The sequence below is a fragment of the Coloeus monedula genome (assembly GCF_965178545.1).
Source record: "Coloeus monedula genome assembly, chromosome: W".
Taxonomy (NCBI): Eukaryota; Metazoa; Chordata; class Aves; order Passeriformes; family Corvidae; genus Coloeus; species Coloeus monedula.
The window spans coordinates 12,637,343-12,655,470 of record NC_138821.1 but is presented as its reverse complement, the minus strand read 5'-3'; the positions used below and the strand labels follow the sequence as shown (position 1 = coordinate 12,655,470).

Here is an 18,128-nt window from a genome sequence, read left to right as displayed (position 1 = left end):
TGATAATATCCTAAAGTTTAAGATATCTGCTGCCTCATGTCCAAAAGAAGTCCATGTCTCTAAACAGGCACCTATTTTTAACTTCATCTGCTCCCTTTAATTTTTATCTGCTATATATTTAGCAAATTTTAACTTTATCTGTTTCAAAAATGTTGCCGTTGTAGGCTTTAAGCCAAGTGAAATACAAAATAAGTTATGAAAAAATTATTAATTCATCAAATGTGTATTAAAAAAATTAAATTCAGCACAGCTAATTAAGTCTTGGATACTAGTAATAACTGTATTTGCTGTTATAGCTTTTCCTGGTAACAATTCTTACTTTCTGATTGACAATCCTAAAACAAGGTCTATGCACATCACTATATTAAAGTGTTATATGATAAATGGATGAGAACTCCAGCGTCCCTTCCACCTATATTTCAAAATAGTGCATTCATACAAATGCTACTGTCCTCTGAAGAGGTACTCGTACCAGAGCCTTGAATTGGGCAGACAAAATTGCCTATATGCAAAGACTTGAAAATGAAGCATCAGTGACCATACAAAGAGAACTCACAGGTCCAACACCCAGAAAAATGTGAAAGATTCTCTTGAAAGTTCTCACAGACTAAGCAACTGTAGTAAAGCTTTTACTAGTTATATTGGATTTTGCTCAAGAGAATGAAAAAGTAATTGAAAGACAGAAGAAAAAAAAGCAATTGTTTTAAGTTTTTGTGAAAAAAGTTTTGTACATATACACAAAAAGATCATGAAATATATCTGATATTTTATATATGCCAACTTTTAAAGAACTCAGAAAAGCTTTAGAAGTGTTTATATTGGACTAGATGCACAAATAGCAGGAGGTAGTTCATATTCAAAGGAGAACAAGAGAGAAAATAATGAATTACTGGAACAGTGTTGTCCACTTCAGTAAGAACAGCAGTCAAATAATGAAAATACTGAAATTTATGGTAATCCACAGACAGAGTTAGACATAGTTGTGGTCTCTGCTACTGTATCACTTGTTTTATTTCTGTTTACCTTCCAAAACATAATACTGTAACTAATATATTTATAATAATTAAGGGGAAGATGGAGAAGTTCAAGAAAATAATGGCCTCCAAAATTCACACCTTTCCCAGATGAAATGTTTAGTTAGTCTGAGGACTTCTTTTCTGTCCCCAATCAGATAGGAAAGCTGGGAGAAATGAATGGGGACGTTAATTATTTTGTTTGTTTTCTGATGTTGATGTGAGGGTATTTCAGATGCTATCACCATCCATTAAATTTCATTACGATAAACACAGCACAGTCATCTTCAGTACTGTGCATGTGCACAGGGTATGCATATTGACTGATGAATATAAATATTTCTTTTGATCAGAAAACAACATACAGGGCCAACATATGGAGCAGAAGCATACATAACATCCATGACTTGGTAAAAATTCAAAATGTTTGGTGTTTATACCAGATGACTCCCTTCTCCCTAAGTTCTCAAAAGACAATTCAGTGTCCATTTTTATTTCCCTATTGGATGTTTCAAATGGCTGGTCAAATTATCAATTCCACTCTTTTTCTTCAATGCAATCCCTTTTTAGAAATCAAAGAGTAGTCTGTATACCTCACCTTTCTCATACACTTGAGATTCTAAACCCCTAAGCTGCCCTGTAGTTGATCTGCCAGTTATGGTACAGACTCAAAAATCCCCCCAAAACCTTGGCAAGCTTAAATAGGATTTCTAAAACAGGCACACTCCACTGAGCTAAAATCATATAGCAAGAGCTGTATGCTTCCACAAGAGTTAGTCCCATCAGGAAATCAGGATTGAGAAACAAAACAGAAAGTTCAGATAATTATTTTTAAAAATTCAGAAAAAAATATGACAAGACAATTTGCAAGAGATCAATTGGCACTTTAAGAACAAACTGTCTATTTAATTAGACACCGTGCTGGTTTTGCCTGAGGTATGGTAATTTTCTTCCCAGTGGCTGATATGGGGCTGTGTTTTGGATTTCTGCTGAACACAGTGTTGATAATAGAGAGATGTTTTTGCTATTGCTGAGCAGGGCTTACACAGCATCAAGGCCTTTCCTGGTTTTCATACTGCCAAACTATCGAGAAGGCTGGGAGTGCATGGGAAGTTGGGAGGAGACACAGCCAGGACAGGTGACCCCAAGTGACCAAAGGGATATTCCAGACCACATGACATCATGCTCAGTATATAAAGTGGGGGGAAGAAGGAGAAAGGGCAGGAGGGGAACATTTGGAGTGATGGCCTTTGTCTTCCCAAGTCACTGTTATGCATGATAGGGCCCTGCTCTTCTGGAGATGGCTGAACACCTGCCTGCTCATGGGAAGCAGTGAATTAATTGCTTGTTTTGATTTGCTTGTGTGCGTGGCTTTTAATTTCCCTATTAAACCGTCTTTATCTCAACCCATGAGTTCTCCAGCTTTTACCCTTCCGATTCTCTCCCTGATCCTGCTGGTGGGGTGTTGGTGTGACCCAGCCCACTGTGGGGCTGGGGCAGCGTGATGCCAATCAATCCCAGCCCATCTTCTGGATTGAGTTTCCGGAAGAGGTAGACTCAGAGGGTGGGTTGATGGGCGGCTCAGAAACCTAAGCTGCACCCCCTTGGGCGGTGCCCGGGTCCAAGCCACCTCCCCCTGTTCGGGAAAATTCTCGGTTACTCGGTCGTTCATTGGTTCTGTTATAACTCCCGCCTCTCGGTTTACCCCAGTGGTTCTTGTTACATTGTATCCTCCCCATGGCTTGTAGCTCATTGGTTGTTTTCCCCTTTCACCGGGGTTTTTAAATTCCCTATAAAACTGAGGACAAGCCTCAGGGGACTATCCCATCATTCCCATCCCATCGTATTCCAGCCTTCCGAGCTTGTTCGGGTTACGAAACTTCTAACAATAAACCTGTTAGGAGTCAGACCTGAACAGCCTCTCTCTGTCTCTGAGCTAACGTGAGCCAATACCATTGGCTCCTGCCGTGTTCCCTCTGCAAAGAAGCCAGCTAGCTAGCCCAGCAAGCAGCTCTTTTCCTGACGCCGAAGTCGCTTCTGCGACGGGCAGAAGTAACGCAGCTGGACTGTCTTTGACCTGGGGCACGCCAGAGCTCGTGCTTCAGGCACTAAGAACTGCGTTAGTGGGGGAGCGAGCAAGTGGCTGCGTGGGGCTTGGTTGCTGGCTGGGGTTAAACCACAACAAACACACAGAAATCCACTACTCTAGAAAAGTGCTAACACCATGCCACTAAGATTTGAACTATAATGACAGCAGTGGCTAGTCACGTTTGACCTACTTTATACATTTTTACAGGAAAAAAAGGAAAAAGAACAGACAGAAATTCACTTCAGGGATTCAGAGGCATCTCCGATATCAAATTTTTAATACCTCAGATACAAAACATCATTGTGTTCCTTTGACCAATTTTTAATAATGAGAATACTTTTCCATATGAGTGTATTGGGTTTATGTGGCAAGGTTTTGGTAGACCTGGCAGTGCAGGGATGGCTTCTGAGAGAAGACGCTAGAAGCTGTTCTCATGTAAGACAGCTCCAGCCAGCTCCAAGACAGACCCACCATTGGCCAAATCTGGGCCAGTGATGTTGCTAGTCTCTGTCCCAACATATTTAAGAAGGGGTAAAAAAAACTTCACGCTGGCAGCTAGAAGTGAGAATATGTGAGAAATAAAATTATGCAGCCACTAAGATCGGTAAAGAAAGAGGGGAGCAAGTGCTCCAGGGCATCTGAACAGAGGTTTCCCTGCAGCCCATGAAGGTTAACAGTGGAGCAGATATCCACCTGCAGCCCGTGGAGGACTCCACGATGGACAAGGTGGATGTGCCCTAAAGGAAGCTCCTGGCAGGAATGGTGGCCTGTGGAGAGGAGCCCATGCTGGAGCAGGTTTGTTGGCAGGACCTGTGACTCTGTGGGGGACCCATGCTAGAACAGTCCATTCCTTAAGGACTGCACCCCATGGAGAAAAAAAACCACGCTGGAGCAGCTTGTGAAGAACTGCAGCCAGTGGGAATGCCCACATTGGAGAAGTTCATGGAGGACTGTCTCCTGCGGGTGGGACCCCATGCTAGAGCAGGACAAGAACATGAAGAGGAAGAAAAGGCAGAAACAAAGTGTTATGAACTGACAGCAACCCCCATTCCCTGTCTCCCTGTGCTGCTCTGAGGGAGGAAGTAGAAAAGTTGGGAGCAAAGTTGAGCCTGGGAAGAAGGGAGGGGTGGGTGGAAGGTGTTTTTAGATTTGTTCTTATTTCTCATTATCCTGCTCTGTTTAATTTGCAATAAATTAAAATAATTTCACCAAGTCAAATCTGATTTGCCTTTGAAAGTGTGGTGGGTTGACCTTGGCTGGCCTCCAGGTGCCCACCAAGCTGCTCTAACACTCCTCCTCCTCAGCTGGACAGGGGGAGAAAAAAAAAATGACAAAAAGCTTATGGGTTGAAATAAAGACAGGGAGATCACTCACCAATTATCGTCAGAGGCAAAACAGACTGTTGAAGAGTGGGATTGAGAATGGCTTGGTGGGCACCTGGTGGCTAGGACAACCCACCACAAAGAGTTATTTCAGAAACAATTTGTTTGCAAAGAATACACTAAATATAACATGCTGATATAGGTATGTGATCTACTGAATAAATACATTAAGAGGCAAAACTAGAAACAAAATACTAAGTGCTACAGGGCTTTTTAAATTTAATTTTTAAATGCAATTTAAAATTTTTAACACAACAAAAGATAATGGCTGAAAGCTAGAGAGTAATGAGCAATATAAGCATATGAGGCCAGAATGTAAATGGTGCAAGTGTATCTGACCTTAGTCTCATGGGGATTTTCTGGAAATTCAGTGGGGGCTGTATGGGGCTCCCAGGGCAGAGGAGGACATATATATAATTCTGTCTACTGTGCAACACTGAAAGTTATCTCTTTTCCTGGGAAGGGATAGAAACAAGCCATGATGCTTCACAGATATGGAGCAGAACAAATCAGGAGGCAGAGTCTTGGGGGACAGAGGTTAATGAGAGTACATGACCCCCAAATCCTCTAAACTTCCACCCCACTAGTTAATTCATAATTGACCAACATTTTTAACAGTGATAGTACTTGAACATTTGAATGACTGATTAAACAGATTATTCACTTTCTTGTGTTTGGAAACCTAGACTGAATGCCTTTTTCACAAAAGAAGTCATTGTGTTCAGAAGAAGATTTGAATAAAAATGTCAGGCCTGTATGATTAAAAGGTCAGACTAGGTAATTTAATTTTCCAATATAACATAAAGATCCATGTATCTCTGATTTTTTAATCTGAAACAGTTTGTTCATTTTAGGATGAATCCAGCTATAAAAACTGTACTGCCAATTACCAGAGGGGTGAGGAAAAAGGAAAAAAATTCCTTTACCTGGAAAGAGGTTGGCTGTTTGAATAAATAAAATCTTATTTCAAACTACTTTCCAAATCAAAACTACTCCAGCTTAAAATAAGGCTATGGAAGCTTACACATTTTTATATTTTTTTTCTCCTAAAAGAACTATACTTCCTCCAAAACTATATTATCAGGATTTGACATTACTATTGGTCCTCCTTATTTGTGGCTGTTATTCTTTTTCTCCCACTCCATTATCAAATGGTTAATTTTAGAAAGGTGCCATGCTTTCTTTTCCATCAGGAGAATGCTTGGCACACTGTACTTAGTACCAGGAGTATTCATTAATTAATTCAGAAGTATGAACTAATTAATTAATTCATATTGGCTTTGTTTTTATTTCCATGTACATTTTGATGCACACAAGCATGACTGAAATAGGATACATTTCTGAGTCAATAGTTCCTATGGATAGTGATGACTGATGAATAACAGTCAACCCTAATGCTTGTTAGAAAAAACAGAACTAATAGATGGGAGTTCCTTCCAGGCTGACAAGCATAATACATTTTTTAATTTAATAACTATATATACATTTTGGAAGTTTTGACATTAGGAAACATTGGTATTACAATGCAAATTTTATCAGAACAATCCTTAAAACATTTACATATAGTAAAAAGTACAGGGTGATTTAAATTCTATCATTTATAGGGCAGTTAATTTTCTAATTAGTCTTTGCTGTAGCTGCCCATCCTGACATTAACCATCAGTAACCTACCCAGGCTCATCATTCAAGTAGGATACATGTAATATAATTTCAAATTGCTACAATGTATTAGTAGAATTATCAGGAACAGCTAAAATCTTATCAATTTTACTTCTAATTTGCTAGTTACAAAAATGTAATTATTTGATTAGTGACAGTGAATAAAACAAAATGAAGTTGTTTATTGTAAACAGTGAAACAGAACTAAATCTTGATATGGCAAAAGTGTCAGAGGTTATAAAAAGCCCTATGCCTGGTTCATTTGTCTTCATGTGAAAATTATTCAAAATTAATTCAAAATATTTGAATACATTTGATGAGTATTACATTAAGAAGCAGGTCTGGCTACATATTATTGTGATCTCTTAAATTCTCTATACAAGTATGAAAAAATATTATGATGGTGCAGGTAGAATTAGGATTAAAAGTGAAATGTACCAGGTACAAAACAAGAAAAATTGAACTGGTGTGTTGGTCTAGTTTACCTGGTTTATTTCTACTTTCTAGTAAATTTAAAACAGCATGTGTTTGACATCACAGTTTAAGCTGAACTATTTAGGTTTCAATTGATTAGTGCTTGTATGAGTTGAACCCTATATATCAAGACCCTTAAATTAATTAGAGATGTCAAGAACTAATTAGAGTTCTCAAGACTGGTGGCAGCCCATGCTGCAGTGATCATGCCCTGGTGGAATTCACAATCTTGAGGAATATGGGCCAGGTGAAGAGTAGAGTCAGGACTTTGAATTTTAAGAGAGCAAAATTTCAGTTATTCAAGAAATTAGTTGATGGGACTCCCTGGGGAACTGCCCTCAGGGATAAAGGAGCTGAACAGAGCCAGCAGCTCTTCAAGGACATTATTCTTAGAGCACAAGAGCTCTTGATTCCCACATGCAAGAGATCAGGCAAACCAAAAAAGGCAGGAAACCAGAATGGCCTAGTAAGGACCTCCTGGTCAAACCTAAAGTATGAGAAGGAAATGCACAGGCTGTGGAAACAGGGACATGGGAACCTGGAAAGAATATAGGGATGCTGCCCAAATGTGTAGGGATAGAATCAGGAAAGCTAAGGCACAGCTGGTACTGAATTTGGCAAGGGATGAGAAGAATGAGAAGGGCTTCTACAGGTATGTTGGCCAGAAAAGAAAGATTAAAGAAAATGTATTCTCATATCCAGCCTGATAAATAGCACAGGAGAACTGGTGACAACCGATATGGAAAAGGCTTAGGTACTCAACAATTTTTTTTGCCTCGGCTTTCAATGAAAATCTCTCTTCCCACATCTCTCAAGCCCCAAACCTCAAGGCAATAACTGGAGGAAAGAAGTCCCTCCCATCATAGGAGAAGATCAGTTTGTGACCACCAGAGGAACCTGAGCATGCACCAAGTTCATGGGACCCAACAAGATGCATGCCAGGATCCTGAGAGAATTGGCTGATACAGTGGCCAAGTCATTCTGCATTATATTTGTCATGGCAGTCAGGAAACGACCCTGGTGACAGGAAAAAGGGGAACATTGTACCCATTTTTTAAAAGGGTAAAAAGGAGGACCCTGGAAACAACCAACCAGTCAGCCTCACCTCCGTGACTGGTAAGATCATGAAACACATTGTCCTGAAAAGTATTGAGTCCAGTATTATTTAGCTTATTCATCAATGACTTGGATGAAGGAATAAAGTGCCTTCACCTCAAGTTTGCTGACCATACAAAACTGTGAGGAGTGATGGATACTCCAGAGTGCTATGCTGCCATTCAGAAGGATCTCAAAAGACTGGAGATATGCGCAGAGAAGAACTGTCTTAAAGTCAACACAGGTCAGTGCAGGGTCCTGCACCTGGGGAGGAATAACTCCAGGCACCAGTACAGGCTGGGGGTGACCTGCTGGAAAGCAGCTCTGTGGAGAAGGACCTCGGGGTCCTGGTGGACAACAAGCTGTCCATGAGCCAGCAGTGCCCTTGTGGCCAAGAAGGCAAATGGTATCCTGGGGTGCATTGGGAAGAGCATTGCCGGCAGGTAGAGGGAGGTGATCCTGCCCCTCTACTCAGCCCTGGTGAGGCCTCACCTGGAGTGCTGTGTCCAGTTCTGGGCTCCTCAGTACAAGAGAGACATGGAGCTCTTCAACCAAGTCCAGTGGAGGGCTATAAAGATGATTAGAGGACTGGAGCATCTCACTTATGAGTAAATGCTCAGGGATCTGGGCCTGTTCAGCTTGGAGAAGAGATGACTGAGGGGATCTTATCAAGGTATATAAGTATCTGAAGGGAGAGTGCCAAGAGGATGGGGCCAGGCTCTGCTTGGTGGTGCCGAGCAATAAGACGAGAATCAACAGGCAGAAACTGGAACACAGGAAGTTCCAACTTAACATTAGGAAGAACTTTACTGTGCAGGTGACTGAGCATTGAAACACATTGCCCAGAGAGATTGTGGAGTCTCCCTCCCTGGAGATATTCAAGAACTGTCTGGATGCAATCCTAAATAATGTATTCTAGACCCCTTGCTTGAGCAGGGAGGTTGGACTAGTCAACCTCCAGTGGTCCCTTCCAACTTACCCATTCCGTGATTCCGTGTATGTCAAAACATGGAAAACAAGGAGGTGATTGGAGACACAGCCAACATGACTTCACCAAAGGCAAATCATGTTTGACTAATCTAGTGGATTTCTACAATGGAGTGACCGCATCAGTGGAAAAGGGAAGAGCTGTGGATGTCATCTACCTGGACTTCTGTAAGGCCTTTGAAACGGTCCCCCAAAACATTCTGGCCACTAACTTGGAGAGATATGGATTTGATCAATGGACTGTTAGATGGATAAGAAACTATCTGGATGGCCACTTCTGAAGAGTTACAGTCAATGGCTCCATGTCCAAATGGAGATCAGTGACTAGTGGTGTCCCTCTGGGGTTCATACTGGGACCAATACTGTTTAATATCTTCATCAATGTAACACAGAGTGGGATTGAGTGCACCCTCAGCAAGATTTCAGATGATACCAAACTGAGTGATGCAGTTGACTTGCTATGTAGCATCCAGAGGGATCTTGACAGGCTTGAGGAGTGGGCTCATGCAAACCTCATGAAGTTCACCGAGGCCAAGTGCAAAGTACTGCACCTGGGTCAGAGCAATCCTCAGTATCAATACAGACTGGGGAATGAACAGATTGAGGGCAACTCTGAGGAGAAGGACTTGCGGATATACTGGTGGATGAAAAATTTGCCATGAGCTGGCAATGTGCACTTGCAGCACAGAAAGACAATCGCACCCTGGGTTGCATGAAAAGAAGCATGGCCAGCAGGTCAAATGAGGTGATTCTTCTCCCCTACTTCACTCCCATGAGACCTCACTTAGAGTACTGCATTCAGCTCTGAGGTCCCCAGCACAAGCAAGACTTGTTAGAGTGGTTCCAGAGGAGGGACACAAAGATGATTAGAGGGCTGGAACACCTCTCCTATGAGGAAAGACAGAGAGTTGGGGATGTTCAGCCTGGAGAAGGGTCTAGGGAGTCTTTCAATACTTAGAGGGCTTATAAGAAAGACAGGAACAAATTTCTAGTAGGGCCTGTAGCAGTAGGACAAGGGGCAATGATTGAACACTGAAAGAGGGGAGGTTTTGATTAGACATAAGAAACTGTTTACAATGAGGGTGGTGAGACACTGAAACAGGTTGCATAGAGAAGTTGTGGATGCCCCATACCTGGAAGTGTTCAAGGTCAGGTTGATCTAGTGTAAGATGTCCCTGCCCATACTGTGTTCAGTTTTGGGCCCCTGACTACAAGAAAGACATTGAGGTGCTGGAGCGTGTCCAGAGAAGGACAAGGAAGCTGGTAAAGGGTCTGGAGAGCAAGTCATATGAGGAGAGGGGCTGAGGGAGCTGGGGTTGTTTAGCCTGGAGAAGAGGAGGATCGGGGGAGACCTTATCACTCTACAACTACCTGAAAGGAGGTTGCAGCAAGATTTTCAATCTCATCCACATTCTTATGCATGCAAGCATCCCCAGTGAACTGCACTGGTTTTGGCTGGGATAGAGTTAATTTTCTTCACAGTACCTGGTATGGGGCTGTGTTCTGGATTTGTGCTGAAAACAGTGTTGATAACACAGGGATGTTTTAGTTATTGCTGAGCAGGGCTTACACAGAGTCAAGGCCTTTTCTGCTTCTCACACTGCCCCACCAATGAGTAGGCTGGGGGTGGACAAGAAGTCGGGAGGGGACACAGCTGGGACAGCTAACTGGGACCCTAACTGACCAAAGGGATATTCCATACTATATGATGTCATGCTCAGCAATACAATTAGGGGAGACATTGGCAGGGGCGCCACTGCTTGGGGACTGACTGGGCAGCTGGACTGGCTCAGTCGGTTGGTGAGCAATTGCTTTCATTTGCATCACTTGTCTTTCTTGGATTTTATTTGTACTCTGTTATATTTTTCTTTTCCTTATAATTTTTTATTCCTATCAGTGTTATCACTATTGTTTCCATTTTAAAATTATTAAACTGCTTTTATGTCAACCCATGAGTTTTTTCCTTTTTATTCTTCTGATTCTCTCCCCCATCCCACTGGGTGAGAGTGAGTGTCTGCGTGGTGCTTAGTTGACAGCTGGGATTAAACCATGACAGCGCTGTACTATTTGCATGTACAGAGTTAAACTAAATGTAAATATTTGCAAGACAAAGCCATGTATTACTGATTCTGCCAACATAATATGCTTTTTGCTACAGAAACATGTCAGCATGCCAGAACATCATAGTGATTAAGAAATATCCCCAAAGATTTAACATAGTTCTGAAGTACTTACTGTAGCTGGGGAGGCCCGTGTTGTATGAGTCACTGAATGACCAGAATTTTCCATTGAATTGCCAATCAGATAGGTCCCTCCTGAGCTGCTAATGAGCTGTCCTCCTGCAACACCCATCTGAATCCCTCCGGTGCCCACCATACTATGAGAGGAGACCACTGTAGTTGCCTGTGCAGAACTTCCTTCGAAGTAATTTCCCCCAGTGTTTTGGCTATACATCTGGGTTTCCGTGTAAGGATAAGTTGTTCGACTTCAGGAAAAGAAAATAAAAGAAGTAGTAGTTATTTATCTGAATTCTTTAAGTGAGGGAAACATCACTGTAGAAAAGAGTGTACAGTTGCTATAATCAAACTTAATAGGATTGGCAAAAACCCCCTGCATCTACACAAAATAACATTTCATATGTCAAAGTACTGAGTAATTAACTTGGACTCACTGTTAAAATAAGTATTCATTAAACTTAAAAGAAAATGGTTTTAGCCCCATCTGGAGATGAGTGGAGAAAAGTATGACAAAAATTGAAGATGTGAGAGGAAAATCTCATTCAAGTATTAATATATTATATAGTAATTTTAAAAATTGTTGTAACTTTTAAAATCCTCCAGTTAAAGCTGGATTTTTATTTATATGACATTTATTTTGTATACTGGTTTCAGCTGGAATAGAAGTAATTTTCTTCCTAGCAGCTGGTACAGTGCTGTGTTTTGGATTTAGGATGAGAATAATGTTGATAACACATTGATGTTTTAGTTGTTGCTATGTAGTGCTTATACTAAGTCAAGGACTTTTCAGCTTCTCATGTCCTGCCAGAATGAAGGCTGGGGGTGCTCAAGAAGCTAGGAGGGGGCACAGCCAGGACAGCTGACCCAAACGATACTCCATGTATGAGCTCAGAGCCCAGGAAGCCAACCACATCCTGGGCTGCATCAAAAGGAGACTTGGCAGCAGGTTGATGGAGGTGATTTTCCCCCTCTACTCAGCTCTTGTGAGACCCCATCTGGAGTACTGAGTACAGTTCTGGTGCCCTCAACATAAGAAGGACATGGAACTGTTGGAGCAAGTCCAGAGGAAGGCCATGAAGTTGATAAGAGGACTGGAGCACCTCCCCTATGAAAGGAATGAGAAGGAGGTGTCTTTACAAACAGTGGGCCTGCTGGTAGATAAAGCCAGATACTGAGAGGTGAAAGAAGCAATGGGAGGAACCATAAATTCCATAGGAATTTCACTAATTGACACAGACTGTTACTCACTCAAGACCGTGTTAAATCCCTGGACTTAGAGAAAAAGAACAGAGACACAAGAAAAAAGAAAAATGGGGGGGGGGGGGGGGGGGGGGAGTACACATTAGAAGGGCGTCTGTACCTCTCAAGTACCTCAGTCAATGGGGAAAGAGAGGGAAATGCAGCCAGGAAATTAGGATAAAAAGGAGACTGCATCCTCTAACAATTTGAGAGACCCCATGGGAAATGCCCATGGCCTCTCCCTTTATTCGAATGAAGTAACAGGACTCTTCTGTCTCCTTTTTGGACATAAACCTCTGGTGTTTGTGGATTAATTTTCCTGACACCTACAAAGACAGGCTGAGAAAGTTGGGGCTATTCAGCCTGGAGAAGAGAAGGTTGCATGAAGACCTCATAGCAACCTTCCAGTATCTGAAGGGACCTACAGGGAAGCTGGAGAGGGACTTTTCATCAGGAACTGTAGTGATAGGAATAATGGATACAAATTGAAAGAGGGGAAATTTAGGTTAGACATAAGAAAAAAATTCTTTACTGTGAAGGTGGTAAGGCACCAGAACAGGTTGCCCAGGGAGGTTGTAGATGCCCCAACCCTGGCAGTGTTCAAGGCCAGGTTGGATAAGGCCTTGAGCAACCTGATCTAATGGGTGGTTTCCCTGCCCAGGGCAGGGGACTTGGGACTAGATGATCTTTAAGGCCCCTTCCAACCCATAACATTCTGTGATGTCATACTTAGCATATAAACTGGGAGGAGTTCACCAGGGGGCTGGAATCACAGCTCAGGGATGGGCTGGGCATCAGTCAGCAACTAGTGAGCCATTGCATTTTGCATCATTTGTTTTGTATATTCTATTCTTTTCTCTTCCTTTTTTTATCTTAGTAAACTTTCTTTATCTCAACCCATGAGGTTTACTATTCATAGAATCATTGAACCATAGAATCATCAAGGTTGAAAAAGACCTTTAAGATTATCAAGTCCAACCGTCAACCTCAACAGTTGTCAAGTCCAACTGTCAAACTACTTTTCCCAATTCTCTTCCCCATCCCACTGCAGGGAGGGAGGAGTGAGTGAACAGCTGTGTGGTGCTTAGTTGCTGGCTGGGGTTAAACCACAACAACTGTGTACATTACAAAACTGTAAACATGACAAAAAAATGTCAGCCAAGAGGGTCCTATATACAAGAGTCCTATAAATGCTTTGCTTTGTTTTCAAATTAACTGAAATCCTCTGGCTGAAGCTTGAAATTCCGAACTCATTTGTATTTTAAGACATTCAGTTCAGCAGAGTGAAATTTTAAATTGGACAGCAATATGTACAGTGTTATTATGAAAAAGAAGGAAAAACTAAAAAAGAACTACAATTTATGAAAGGGTTTGTGAAGGGAGTAAAAAAGTCAAAGGAACAGCAGCAATTTTCCACAATTCTTTCCAACTATTAAACCTTTGGGCCTCATTAACCAGTTAATCTTTGTTGGAGGTTAGGATTTTTTTTTCTTTTTTTTTCTTGTTCTCTGAGGGAATTTTCTCCCATTTGTTGCTAAGAGATAATAACAACCGGTACTTAAGAGAGACAAAGGAAGTGGCCAAGGTGGGGGAAGGGGTGCAGCCAGCTGCACCCCCTTAGCCGGGGGCTTTTCTCTTGGGAAGGGCAGAGATACCATGAGATTCTGGCTGGGGGGCGAGGGGATGGACTCAGCTCCGAGCTCTCTCTCGCTCTCGGGATCGGAGGGGAGACAGGCTGGGGTCGCTGTGGGAAGAATTCGCCATCACTGCGGAGTCCCGTCTCCTACTATTTTCTTCTACCGTGAGTTTTGGGTTACTCTCCTGGCAGTTGAGTGAAAGGACTCTGTACACTATCATCAATTTGGTAGTAAGTTACATTGACTCCTAATCTATACTATTTATTTGCTAGCTATAATATAGGTACCTTTATGTCATGCACTGTTTTATGTAATCTACTAGTAGTTCTTTTAGTTTATAATGTATAGTAAGTAACTCTGTTTAAGGCCTTTTGTCTGTTACCTCATATCTATTCAAAAAATAACTCATAATAGACCTAATAGACTGTCTTGGGGTGACTTTATGATGCTGTATCCCCTATCACCTGCTCTATGCCAGACATGAATTCTGTGCCTTTCTGTGCCTTTAAGCTGGGTCCGAGAGAAAGGGGGGGAAGCCGAGCGAATTCTTCAGTGCGGTTTATGTTCAAGGACACATACACTCCCCTGCGTTCTCACCGCTGCAGAGCCAAGGAAGCACCTTCCTGCTTTTCCCCAGCTCTCGGCTCCTTTTTCTCAGGAGAGAGACGGAAAGTTAAAATCTTTTGCTTTTTAGCTAGCCTGCTAGGTGAGGCAAGAAAGTTTTTCTGGGACTGTGGCTTTTTCTTCTTCTCCTGGAACTCTGTTCCGGCCTGGAACACCATCACCTGGAGGCCCCACACCGTGGCCCGGAGGGGCCCACACCACACCCCAACTCCGGAGAGAGCAGAGCCACACCTACAGAAAGGACTGTGAATCTACCAGGTCTTCTCCACAGCAAGAGGTTTTATTATTTAACATTATTCATTCTCTCATGCCTGCATGCACCCTGCTTGTTAAATAAACAGCTTTTTTTTTTGTTTCACTTTCCTCCAAGAAATTTCTTTCCAAACCTGAGTGGAGGAGGGGCTGCTGGCACCTGCCTTCTATTAGAGGACACGTTCATTCCAGACGTTTCCTCCCAATTTGTCTCAAACCTAGACAGGGTCGTTCAAGCATGTGTATTGGGTCTGGCTGAGCTAGAGTTCATTTTCCCATAGCAGCCCTCCCAGTGCTGTGCTTTGCATTGGGAGCTGGAAAGGTGTTGATAACACACCAGTGTTTTGGCTGCTGCTGAGCAGCGCTGGCACACCATCAGCGCTGTCTAACCAACATCCTCCCCCCCCATCAAGGGGCTGGGAGTGGGCAAGATCCTGGGAGGGGACACAAATAGGCCAGATGACCCAAATTAACCAAAGGGATATTCCATACCATATGATGTCAGCTTAGATATAAAAGCTAAAGGACGGAGGAAGAATGGTGGACATTTGCTATTTATGTTTGCCTTCCAGAGCAACCACTTCATGTGCTGAAGCCCTGCTTCCTGGGAAGTGTCTAAACATCACTTGCTGTAGAGTATAAACTTTTTTTTTATCTGCTTATGTTCATGCAAACTTTTGCTTTTGCTTTAGTAAACTGCCTTATCTCAACCTATTACTTGTTTTCCATCTTATTTTCTCTCCCCTGTCCCACTGGGAAGGAGAGTGATAAAACAGCTTGGTTGGGCACCTGGCATTCAGCCAATGTCAACCCACTACAACATGTTCATCCTGTTTGTTTCTCATACTGAGTGCATTGGTGTACAAGCATTTCAGCTATGCTCTTGATCCCTAAATCTAAATGTAAACATTCCCTCTTTCAGTTTAAAGCCACTGCCCCTTGTCCTGCCAGTACAAGCTCTGGCAAAAAGTGCCACTCTGCCCCCTTTATATATTGAAAGGCTGCAATAAGGTCTCCCTGGAGTCTTTTCTTCTCCAGGCTGAAAAAAACGAGCTCTCATAATCTTTCCTCTTATGAGAGATGTTCCAGCCCTCTAATCATCTTTGTGGCCCTCCTCTGGACTTTCTCTAAAAGAACCGGATGTTGTACTCCGGGTGGGGTCTCATGAGAGTGAAGTAGAGGGGGAGAATTGACCTCCCTCAAACTGCTGGCCACACTTCCTTTTATGAAGCGGTACCGGTTTGGCCAAATTTAGAAATATATCCTCTGAGAGAAGGCAGGTTACCACCCCTCCCCCACCAGGTTTGGGGAAAATAAATTTTCCTCAAAGGAAAGTGAAAGAGATAAAAACTATTTATTTAACAAACAAATGGGAAAAGGAAAATAATGCTAAATAATAAAATCTCTCGCTGTGGAGGAAAAACCTGGGAAAGTGTTAGAGTCCTCCCTTTGGTCTCCTCGGAGCTGGGGCTTGGCCCAGGGCCAGGCCCTCTGTGCTTGGTGGAAAGTCCTCCCGATGTGTTCTAATATTGAAGCAGTCCAGTGGAAAAGGGAGAAAATCTGAAATTCCAGGGAAGGGAAAAAAATTCAACTCTCAGTCTCTCTCCGGAGAAAAAGAAGCTGAACAACTGGCCAAAAAACTGACTCGGGAAACAGCAAGCCAGGTGCTTCCCCCTCCCCTGCCGCAGCTGGGGAAAAAAAAAAGTCGTTATCTCTGTGTGACCTTGAACAAGCTGCAAACTGCTTTGAAAAAGTTTTGCTCAGTTTTTCCTTCCCCCTCTCAGGCTCAGTTTAGAGGCATAGAAAGGCACAAAGTTAATTTCTGGGCATAGGGCAGCGATATGGGATACACATCATAAAGTCACCCCAAGACATTCCACCCCTTATCCCATATCATTGGCTTAATGCCCAAACTAATATATTCTAACTCTAAACACGCACATCAATACATACATATATGTATACACAGCTATGTATGGTGACAGTGACACTCAGCAAGCAGTGGTATACAGGCATTTCACATTACAGATGGTTTTCACACAACAATCAGATCTCCCTGTCGTACACAACACGTTGTTCCATCTTTCTGCATTACCCACCATGTGCAACCAGGTCCCTGAGCAAAGACAACCCCACAGATGGGTTTGTCTGTACTCGAGGCAGAATTCATCCACACAGTCTTTCCTAAAAGACCTCTGACATGCACTACTGGGACCTTATCTCCATCTATTGTATGCAGGGATTCAGACTGGGCTGGACCAGCTCTGTTGGTGGAACCTTGGGTGTTAACTAACCAGGTGGCCTTTGCTAGATGATGTTCCCAATTTTTGAAATTTCCCCCACCTAGTGCCTTTAGGGTAGTTTTCAACAATCCATTACACCATTCCACTTTGCCTGCAGCTGGTGCATGGTAAGGGATATGGTACACCCACTCAATACCATGTTCTCTAGCCCAGGTGTTAATAAGGCTATTCTTAAAATGAGTCCCATTGTCAGATTCAATTCTCTCAGGGGTGCCATGCCTCCAAAGGACTTGCTTTTCAAGACCCAGGATGGTATTTCAGGCTGTAGCGTGAGGCACAGGATAGGTCTCCAACCCTCCTGTGGTGGCTTCTACCATTGTGAGCACATAGCGCTTGCCTTGGCGTGTTTGAGGCAGTGTGATGTAATCAATCTGCCAGGCCTCCCCATACTTGTATTTGGACCATCGCCCACCATACCACAGGGGCTTCACCCGCTTGGCCTGCTTGATTGCAGCGCATGTCTCACAGTCATGGATAACCTGGGAGATACTGTCCATGATTAGATCCACCCCTCGGTCTCGCGCCCACTTATAAGTGGCATCTCTGCCCTGATGGCCTGAGGCATCACGGGCCCATCGAGCTAGGAACAACTCTCCTTTATGTTTCCAATCTAAGTCTATCTGTGACACTTCTATCTTTGCAGTCTGATCTACCTGTTTGTTGTTATGATATTCCTCATTAGCCCTACTCTTGGGGACATGGGCATCTACATGGCGGACTTTCATAGTTAGCTTTCTTACTCAGGCAGCGATGTCTTTCCACTCTTCAGCAGCCCAGATTGGTTTTCCTCTATGCTGCCAATTAGCTTGTTCCACTTTTCTAGCCATCCTCACAGAGCATTGGCTACCATCCATGAATCAGTGTAAAGGTAGAGCTTTGGCCACTTCTTTCTTTCAGCAATGTCCAGGGCTAGTTGAACAGCTTTGAGTTCAGCGAGTTGGCTTGATCCACCTTCTCCTTCAGTAGCTTCTGCAACCCGTCGTGTGGGACTCCATATGGCTGCTTTCCACTTTCGTTTCATCCCTACAGTGCGACAAGAACCGTCAGTGAAAAGAGCGTAGCGTGTATCTTCTGATAGCAGTTGGTTGTATGGTGGAGCTTCTTCAGCACGTGTCACTGGTTCTTGTTCCTCTTCAT

General features: G+C 42.9%; 1 protein-coding gene across 2 annotated transcripts in view; it reads right to left on the bottom strand.

Annotated features, from left to right (window-relative positions):
• The window catches only part of LOC309584625 (transcription factor RFX3-like), a gene marked incomplete at both ends in the record, with an annotated part of 143,194 nt that overhangs the window by 72,563 nt on the left and 52,503 nt on the right, over positions 1-18,128 (bottom strand). For both annotated transcript variants that reach the window (XM_082300757.1, XM_082300756.1), the window contains one exon: positions 10,935-11,184. In XM_082300757.1, coding sequence (XP_082156883.1) covers positions 10,935-11,184 — 250 coding nt within the window. The remainder of the gene's footprint in view (positions 1-10,934; positions 11,185-18,128) is intronic.